We start from the raw sequence: 9,594 nt of genomic DNA, 5'->3' as shown, positions 1-9,594 counted from the left end.
TCCATGCTGGTCACCCTCGCGTCTCCACCCTCCCGCCCTCGGTTCCTTCACCCACCCCCAGTTCTCGGTGCCCAGCTTTTCCACAACCCTCCCCCCTCCCAGGTCCTAGACAATGCGCACGCCCCCCACCCGGCTCCCCGCGGCCCCAGGCCGAGCCCGGCCCGCAAGCCTCTGCCGATTGGCCGCGGGCCCGTGGTCCAGCCCCCTGGACGGTCCCTGGGGCCCGGAGCATTACGTCAGCGGGGCCTGGAGAGCGCTAGCGCGAAGGGGACTGGGGGGCTCGGGCTGGGGGCGCGGCCTGCGCGGGCCGCCCCACCCTCCTCGTATAAAAGGCCGAACCCGCGGGGCCGGCGCTCTCAGCCGGCTGGTTCCCGAGCGCGTTCCCGGTGACCCCGCAGTGGGTGTGCAGGGGGACCGACAGACAGACCAGACGCCGACCCGGGCCAGAAGAAGCGAGCCGGCACCATGCGCGAGATCGTGCACATCCAGGCGGGCCAGTGCGGCAACCAGATCGGCGCCAAGGTGGGCGCGGCGCGCGGGCGGGGTCGGGGGAGGACGGGGCCCAGCCTGACGCCCCTCGGGGTTCCGGGCGCGAACGTCGTCCTGAGCGGGCCTGCGGCTCCGCAAGCGCAGACCTTCCCGCGGCTCTGTACTGCGGAGCCGGGCGTGACTTTCAGCGGGAGTGGGGGCAACTCCGCAGCTTGATGCTGTGGCTCGTCTGGCCCCTAGGTCCCCGGCCGCCCCTCCCTTCTCTAAACCTCGCACGCTGGCCCGGAGCGCGCTCGGGGTGTCCGCGGCTGTGCGCCACTTTGCGGGCGGGGCCCGGACTCCGGGAGAATCGGTTTCACTCGCTCGAACTCCAGTCGAGTGGCGGGGGGAGGGGCGGAGGACGAGCATCTCGTGGTCCCCGGACATGCCTTGAATCTAACCACCCCCCTCCTTCAGCCCCTCAGGTCCCCGACCCCTTCCCGCCTCCCCCCTCCCCCCCTCCCCGCGCCGCTGGGCGCCCCACGCGCCCGCCGTCCAGTTGCTAGTCCCTCCCCTCCCCGAGACCGAGACCCCCGCCTCCCGCCTCGAGCAGCTGTTCGCCCAGGAAACGCCCAGTTTCAACTCGGTGACCCTGCAAAATTCAAGCTCTGCCGCTGTGCGGGTCTGACTGCCCTAAAGCTGCGGAGACGCTGGGCTGTCGGAACCGAGTTTTTCATTGTGTGTCGCGGGCCTCTTGGCGGTGGGGCGTGGCCTAATGCAGGTTTTTCTGTGTCTTAGTTTTGGGAAGTCATCAGTGATGAGCATGGCATCGACCCCACTGGCAGTTACCACGGAGACAGTGACTTGCAGCTGGAGAGAATCAATGTGTACTACAATGAGGCCACCGGTAATCGCCTTTACCCCGCCCGCCTCCCCAAGGGTCTGACCCCAGAAGTGGCAGGGTGGTTTCGCGGATGTAGGATTCCTATTTTTCCCTGAGTTTTTTTTTTTTTTTTTTTTTGGAGGATGGGGGGAACTGAGGTGGTGGGGGTGTGAGTGGTCCTTTGAGAATCTTGTGAGAATCCCGTCCTGTGTCCTTTGTTGGGGATACAAGCAGCTCTGCAAGGAAGGAAGCTGGTACCAGGGGCCCCTCTTCTGAGATCTCTGCCCGCAGGTCTGAGTCCTGCTGTGTCCCCTCAGGTAACAAGTATGTGCCTCGGGCCATCCTGGTGGACCTGGAGCCGGGCACCATGGACTCCGTCAGGTCTGGACCCTTTGGCCAGATCTTCAGGCCTGACAACTTCGTGTTTGGTGAGTGACTGGCATGGCTGATAGCCTGGGAGCTAAACTTATGGTGGACAGCTCAAGGTGGAGGGGTGTGACCGCCCTAGAGAAAGTAGGGAGCTGTGTGCTCATTTTGTCTTAATATATAACCTAAAACAAAAGGTCTTTCAACCTCTAATAGCCAGGTCCCTAACCTTCCTTATTTATAATTATGTCCATGACCAAATATTTTAATGTTTGGTCATTTTAATGATAACCTGAAATCTTATCTGAACTCTGACTCACTGAGCTCTGTTAAAGGGTTTAAGGTGAAAAAGAATTTAATGCAATCATCAGTGACTTATGAAGACTCTCTCCCTCTGGCAGGCCAGAGCGGTGCCGGGAACAACTGGGCCAAGGGCCACTACACAGAGGGCGCCGAGCTGGTGGACTCGGTCCTGGATGTGGTCAGGAAGGAGTCCGAGAGCTGTGACTGTCTGCAGGGCTTCCAGCTGACCCACTCGCTGGGGGGCGGCACGGGGTCTGGGATGGGGACCCTTCTCATTAGTAAGATCCGCGAGGAGTACCCCGACCGCATCATGAACACCTTCAGCGTCATGCCCTCGCCCAAGGTGTCCGACACGGTGGTGGAGCCCTACAACGCCACCCTATCCGTGCACCAGCTGGTGGAGAACACGGACGAGACCTACTGCATCGACAACGAGGCGCTGTATGACATCTGCTTCCGCACCCTGAAACTGACCACCCCCACCTACGGGGACCTGAACCACCTGGTGTCGGCCACCATGAGCGGGGTCACCACCTGCCTGCGCTTCCCGGGCCAGCTCAACGCCGACCTGCGCAAGCTGGCCGTGAACATGGTGCCCTTCCCGCGCCTGCACTTCTTCATGCCCGGCTTCGCGCCGCTCACCAGCCGGGGCAGCCAGCAGTACCGGGCGCTGACGGTGCCCGAGCTGACCCAGCAGATGTTCGACTCCAAGAACATGATGGCCGCGTGCGACCCGCGCCACGGCCGCTACCTGACCGTGGCCGCCATCTTCCGGGGCCGCATGTCCATGAAGGAGGTGGACGAGCAGATGCTCAACGTGCAGAACAAGAACAGCAGCTACTTCGTGGAGTGGATCCCCAACAACGTGAAGACGGCCGTGTGCGACATCCCGCCCCGCGGCCTGAAGATGTCGGCCACGTTCATCGGCAACAGCACGGCCATCCAGGAGCTGTTCAAGCGCATCTCGGAGCAGTTCACGGCCATGTTCCGGCGCAAGGCCTTCCTGCACTGGTACACGGGCGAGGGCATGGACGAGATGGAGTTCACCGAGGCCGAGAGCAACATGAACGACCTGGTGTCCGAGTACCAGCAGTACCAGGACGCCACGGCCGACGAGCAGGGCGAGTTCGAGGAGGAGGAGGGCGAGGACGAGGCCTGAGCCGGCTGGAGGCGGAGCGGAGGCCGGGTAGGGAGGCCGGGAGGAGACGCGGGGAGGGGGGCTCGCGGAAGCAGACAAGCACGGCCTGGGCTCACTGGCGGCGGGCGCTGGGGCTCTCTGGTGCTCTTCACTGTTGCCTGTCCCTTTTTTTTCTTTTTGTAACATTGATGACATCCATGTAACGTTTGAGATCTTTCTGAACTACTGTTGTAATGGAGAAAATCACATAAACGTTTGTGTCCTAACGGTGTCCTCTTTCCTGTCTCCTCTTTATTATCAATTTAAATGTCACTTTCAGAACACATTCTACTGAGTCCTTCCTTCAGCAAGCGAAGGGATGGGTAAATGCTCAGATGAATTTACTCTTCAGCTTCAGAAGGATAAAATCAAACCAACCACAGGCATAAAATCAAACCAACCAATTTAGGAAGGGCAATGAATCCGACTTTTAAGATCCCTTTTTCTTTTATTGGCTGCGAGGTGGGGCTAGTGGGGAATTCCCCCAGCAGGGGTGGAACCCTGTCCCACTGCCCAAGTGGAAGTGGACAGGGAATTCCCTTAAGATGCTTTTAAGTAAATATTTTATTAGCTGAGAGATGCCTGCTTGAAAGCACACTGACTCTTCTCATGGAGAAATCCTACTCTACCTTTATTTCCTACAAAAAAAAAAAAAAAGAAAAACTTGGAATTGTTACTGTACGCACAGGCATAACATTCCGAGCACAGAGTGGAAAGTCCGCCTGTCTTCAGTCCTGCCTCTTGCGCCCTTCCCTACCCCGGAGGGCAGGCGTTCTATTGTTCTGCTTCTTGCGTCCTTGCAGAGGTATTGTGTCTTCACACCTATGCAGGTTAGTCCCCGTTTTCTTTCTTCACACCTTATGATACTAATACTGTTCTCTGCCTGTTTTTTCAGTAAACAGTGTATCTTTAAAATATAGATATCTGCCTCCTTTAAAGGATGCATAGTCTCCATTCTATAGCTGTGCTGTATTTTATTTAACCAACTCCCACACATGCGTGTTGTTAAGACTTCTATCTTATAGTGCCTTAATGAATACTTTTGTGTGAATTTCCCTAAGTGGAATTTTGTGTCAAAGGGTATATGATACTGTGCCACTTGAAGTTAATGAAATCCCCTGTACTTAGGTATAGCCATAGATTTACACATCATTAATACAGTAACATTCTCAAGCAACTTTTCCTTTCAGCAGTTATGTTTATACATGTTAACTACCTTTCAATTTATATGAAATTATAAATTCTGGATTATTGGAGAATTTTACTTTAAATAGGTAGGCCACTGCAATGCTCAGTTTGTTGTGGTCTTACCATGCTGGTTTGGAATTTGAACCCAAGCCTGCCTCTAGACGTTCCCTCAGTCATTAAAGAAGCTGTGGGTTTTTAACATGTGATTTTTCAGTTATGATTATATGGTTCTATGGGATCAATTATACTTTGTCAGAAAGGTGCCAATGCTCTGCCTTAAGGCAGAGTCAATTAAGCTGGGCTAGATAGTTTCATATTTTGGGAAGAGGAGTGGAGAATAAGTAAATGAATGTGCAAAACATTTACATACCACTTCAGGAAGAAAAAAAAACACCAAGGAAACTAGATTTATGATTTTTTTCTAATTTTCAGACAAACTGAAAATTAGAGGAAATATTACTTTAAATCTGACCCTGTATTTATTTGATTCTACTTGGTTCTACTCCTACGTGTGTGTGTGTGTGTGTGTGTGTGTGTGTGTGTGTGTGTGTTTAAAGAAAAAGGAGGAAGGGGAGGGGCACGAGGATGAGGAGAAAGATGAGGGTGGATAAAGGGTTCACAGATTAAAGAGGCTGAAGCATGGAGACAGTTTCAAAGAAAAGGTGTGAGCAGTGTCTTTCTAAGTAGTGTGGAAATAAGTTCGTTTACCAGATGCCCCCCCCACCATGGAAATGAGCAGCCGTTCACTTGATGATATTACACATCCTAAAACCCAGACCGGTGCTGAGGATTGTCAAACAGGTGAGGAACCAGTGGCTTCTGCTTTCATTTTCTACATTTAACAGTGAACTGGCAGGTGCCTTTCCTGCTGAGCTGGTGGAAAGCCTCTACCAATCTCACCGAAGGGGAACGTTGGACCGAAGCGCCCGGAGCACTTGGGCAGCTGCCAGGGCGCCCAGGCCTGCCCTTGGGCAGGCCTTCCCGCAGCTGGTCAGACACAGCATGCAGAGCTCCGGAGGTGGGCGGGGGGGGGATCCTGCCGGTGTCCCTCGGCACGCTGGAAGAGCCCTGCTTCTCCTTCCACTTGGGAGAAAGCAGTGGACAGGCGGCGCCCAGCAGGCGGGCTGCTAGCCTGTCAGCAAACCTGCGTGGGCACCGCGAGGGCTCACTTCAGCGTGATTACAACGGGGGTGCCAGACTGAGCGTCAAGCTGACACTCCAGGGCGAGGCTGTAAAAGCCCAGCAGTGTAAAGGGGCTGGAAATGCTGCTTAGGAGAAGCCTTGGGAAGTAGGGACACGTGGACTAACGCCTGGGAGCCTGGGTTACCAGACACCTGAAGCTGCTGGTTCCTTTGTCACGTTAGTGTTGTGTGATGGGATTTGTTAGTAGGGGGATGGTATGTGTTTCCAACACCATTTCCACAAAGGAATTATTCCATCCCTCCCCCCGACCCCGAGATTCCAGCAGGAGGACATTCACTTCTGGGCAGGCGTGGGACCTGAATGACAAGACCCGCTGAGATACGATGTGGATTCAGAAGCTGTGGTTAGGGATGGGGGGCTGGAGTCACCCCAGGAGTCTGAGAAGGAATGGGAACCCCAGCATGCTGCAGATTTCCTGCATCTCTGCATCGGCCCCAGAGATGACCAGAGACGAGCTCCCATTTCGTCACTGATAGGAACTTGAACTAAAAGTAACCTGAAGAGGTCAGCTAGTCAGACCTCCTCATCTTGTAACTAAGGAGATGGAGGGCCAGAGAACTTTGTCTCAATTCACAGGACGCTCTGTGCAAATCAGATTTTGGCCTCTTATCTTTTTCCCACCTGAAGAGCACCTCTCAGGCCCATTGTTACAAGGCCACACGAGGATTGTGAAGACCAGAAAGAGACGCATCCTGGTTTCAAGGAAAAACCCAAAGCTACCCTGGGTCCACACCCTGCCAGCCGGCCTGGAGCGTTCTGTCTCTGCTGGGGTCGTAGTCAGACTGTGCGGAATCTCCGGGTTAAATCACCACATGCGAGTCCTAATGCAATTCCGGTTGCAAGAATTTTCCACTGGGGGTCCTTCTTGTGAAAATGAGTGGGAAGTTCATGAGTATCCTTTTACACTCACCCATTTTAGCTGTGACTCATGTCCTGCAGAACAGAACTTGACAACTACTATCTGCTGTTTCTTTCCAGTGTGTAAGGGAAATTCTCTTACAAGGTCATGCTTTTATCAGACATGAATGCTTGATATTCACTTGAATGTTCAGACATTCACTTGAAAACAGACTCACTTGTTCCTTTATTTCTCAGAGGCTTTTGCTCTCCATCTCCACCACCGTTCATGCTTTTCCTAAGGCTTGCTCGCCTGCCCAGGAAGACACTGGTAGAGGCCAGGGAAGCAAGTCAGTAGTGGGCTGGAGAGCCAGCGGGGCGGGGAAGCTGGGGGGTGGCCACCTCCACGTGCAGCTGAGACCCTGGGGTACCGCTGAGAAGGGACAGCCTTCAGGGGCTAAGACAGGAAGAGTCAAGCCTTGGCTTTAAACAATTACAATTTAAAGAGATTAATAAAACCAGATTTATCCACAATGTTTACCAATTCAGGCTACTTCCCTCTTTTGGGGTGGATCACTTTTCCTTCTGCCTGAAAAACTTCCTTTAACATTTCTTATAGCGCAGATCTGCTGGCCATAAATCTCTCAGCTTTTGTTTGGCTGAAAAAAGTATTTTGCCTCATTTTTGAAAGGTATTTTCTTGGATATGGAATTCTCAGTGGACAACTTGTTTTCTGTCAGCACTTTAAAGACATAATTCTCTGGTTCCCTGACTTACGCTATATGAGACATCATCAGTACTTATCAGCTTCGTCTCCCTCTATGTTTTTTCTGTCCAACTACTTTTAATATGATCTGCTCAAGATAATCACTGTTTTCCTGTTTTAATCTGATGTCCCTTGGGGTAGTTTCCTCTTTTTTTGTTCTACTTGGCTTTGAACTTATAGTTTCATCAAATTCATAAAGATTTCCACCATAATTTATTCAATTATATTTCTATCCTCCCCATTTTATTCTGGGATTCCAATTATGTGCATTTTAGACTTCTTGACTTTTCAGTCTTTTCTCTGGGCCTCGGCTTTTAACTGCCCCACCTTCAGTTCACTGTCCTCTGCAGTGTCTAAGCTGCTGTTATTCTTATACAAGTATTTTTCATCTAAGATGTTATAGCAATGTATTTAATTTTTAGCAGCTCTGTTTGTGTCTTCTGAAAATTTTCCATTCTCTCCTTTTCACGTCATGCTTTCCTCTAATTTCTTGAATGTATAGATCATGTACTGGCCACTTTACAACCCTTGTCTGTCATTTCCAGGTCTATGGCTATAATTGATCTTTTTCAAGGACATGAATTTGAGCAAACTCCGGGAGACAGTGAAGGATAGGGAAGCCTGGTGTGCTGCAGTCCGTGGGGTCGCAAAGAGTTGGACATGACTTAGCAACTGAACAATCACAATGGTTGTGAATCATATTCTCCTACTTCTTTGTATCTTATTTTCTTAAGATTTTTTTTTTTTTTTGATGTGGACCATTAAAAAAAAATCTTTATAGCTCCCTCACCAGGGATTGAACCCGCACGCCCTGCATTGGAAGATGAAGTCCTCTCCACTGGACCACCAGGGCAGTCCCTTTTTTGTATCTTTGGCCAGACATTGCAAGTTTTATGTTGCTGACTATCCATTTTGTTACAGTCCTTTAAATGTCGTAGGACCTTGTTCTGGCCCACAGTGACATTACTCGGAACTAGAAGGACCTTTTGAAACGTGCTTCTCGGCTTTACTAGGGTGAGTCCAAAGTTAGTCTTTGACCCAGGGATAATCTCACCCCAGTAAGGTCAAGAACCCACCTGCCAATGCAGGAGAGCCGGGTTCCACCCCTGGATTGGGAAAATCCCCTGGAGGAGGGCATGGCAACCCACTCCAGTACTCTTGCCTGGAGAATCCCACGGACAGAGCAGCCTGGCAGGCTACAGTCCACGGGGTCACAGAGAGTTGGACACGACTGAGCCCACATCACAGCCATGCCTGTGCATGAGGAGTGCTTCCGTTCTATCTAACAGGAACGCGGGTCGTCCCCAGGCCCGGGTGAGCTCTGGGGCTTGTTTGGTCTCCTGCTTTGCAGTAGTTTCCCTCTGTTCTTTTTAAAAATATTTATGCACTTGCTTATTTTGGGTGTGCCGGGTCTTCGTGGCTGCGCACGGGCTTTCTCTAGTTGTGGCCTGTGGGGTTCTTCTCCGTTGAGGTTCGCAGGCTTCTCATCACAGTGGCTTCTCTTGTCGCAGCGTAGGTTCTGGGTACGTGGCCTTCAGCAGTTGTGTCTCACGGGCTCCAGAGCTCAGGCTCAGCAGATGTGGGGCACAGGCTTAGCTGCCCCTCTGCCCGTGGGAGCTTCCCAGACCAGGGGTCAAAGCCGTGGGCCCTGCGCTGGCGGGCGGGCTTTTAACCGCCGGGCCAGCAGGGAAGTCCGCTCCTGTTCTCAAGCAGTAGCTTCTGTCCTTTTCCTTGACTTTTACCACAGTGTCGCTGTGGTAAAGCGACAGTGCTGAGCAGCAGTTTCTGACTTGTCTGGGCATGTAGTTCAGCCAAGGACCCGAGAGGATGCTCTGTGAAGCCCCTCCCTCTTCCGTTGTCTGCCCTGTCCCTCCCTCAGCCCGACTTGGGCCCTCTGAGTCCTGATGTCTTGCTCTGACACAGAGACCCCAAACCCTGTGTGGGCTCCACCCCCCACCCCACCGCCACTGCAGCCTGGAATCTGCCTCCCAACGGCTGGCTGGGGCATCACACGCTACCTTCCTTTCCCTTTCCTCAGCGGCGGCCACTCATCGCCTGGTGGCCAGGACCTTGAGAATCGTTGCTTCATGCATCTCACTCAGTTTTTTATTTGTTTCACTCAGGAGGGTGAATCTAATTCTTATTGGCCCATCTTGGCTGGAAGTAGAATTCCTCCCTTCATTTCCTTTTGATTAAAATGGTTTTTTTGCCCTTCTGCCTACTAATTATCTCCAGCAGTACCTGTCCTGTGTGTTTGCTCTTGGATTCCTTTTAGTCTGGACTTCATTTATGCTCTTCCTTTCTTCTTACTTCTTCCACCTCGTAGTAGCCACGCGTTCTGGGAAACGAATGCACTCAGAAGGACAGTGCAGACAGCGGGGTGCAGTTTATTACAGCGGCGGG

General features: G+C 52.4%; 1 protein-coding gene across 1 annotated transcript; it reads left to right on the top strand.

Moving 5' to 3' along the window:
* The first annotated feature begins 342 nt into the window (after positions 1-342).
* LOC102411164 (tubulin beta-2B chain) lies at positions 343-3,424 on the top strand. Its single transcript, XM_025264976.3, has 4 exons — positions 343-522; positions 1,267-1,375; positions 1,669-1,779; positions 2,119-3,424. Exons 1-4 carry the CDS (start codon positions 466-468, stop codon positions 3,177-3,179), a joined length of 1,338 nt encoding a protein of 445 aa, XP_025120761.1. The 5' UTR covers positions 343-465; the 3' UTR covers positions 3,180-3,424.
* The last annotated feature ends 6,170 nt before the right edge of the window (positions 3,425-9,594 follow it).

Source organism: Bubalus bubalis, chromosome 2, assembly GCF_019923935.1.
Source record: "Bubalus bubalis isolate 160015118507 breed Murrah chromosome 2, NDDB_SH_1, whole genome shotgun sequence".
NCBI lineage: Eukaryota > Metazoa > Chordata > Mammalia > Artiodactyla > Bovidae > Bubalus > Bubalus bubalis.
Note: the sequence above shows the minus strand (reverse complement) of the source record. Positions and strands in the feature narration are given on the sequence as shown.

Bases quoted from the DNA above. Each gene is read 5' to 3' on its own strand.
- LOC102411164 (XM_025264976.3), top strand. From the start codon at position 466: ATGCGCGAGATCGTGCACATCCAGGCGGGCCAGTGCGGCAACCAGATC. The intron at 523-1,266 runs GTGGGCGCGGCG...TCTGTGTCTTAG, and splicing joins GCAACCAGATCGGCGCCAAG to TTTTGGGAAGTCATCAGTGA. The intron at 1,780-2,118 runs GTGAGTGACTGG...TCCCTCTGGCAG, and splicing joins GCCTGACAACTTCGTGTTTG to GCCAGAGCGGTGCCGGGAAC.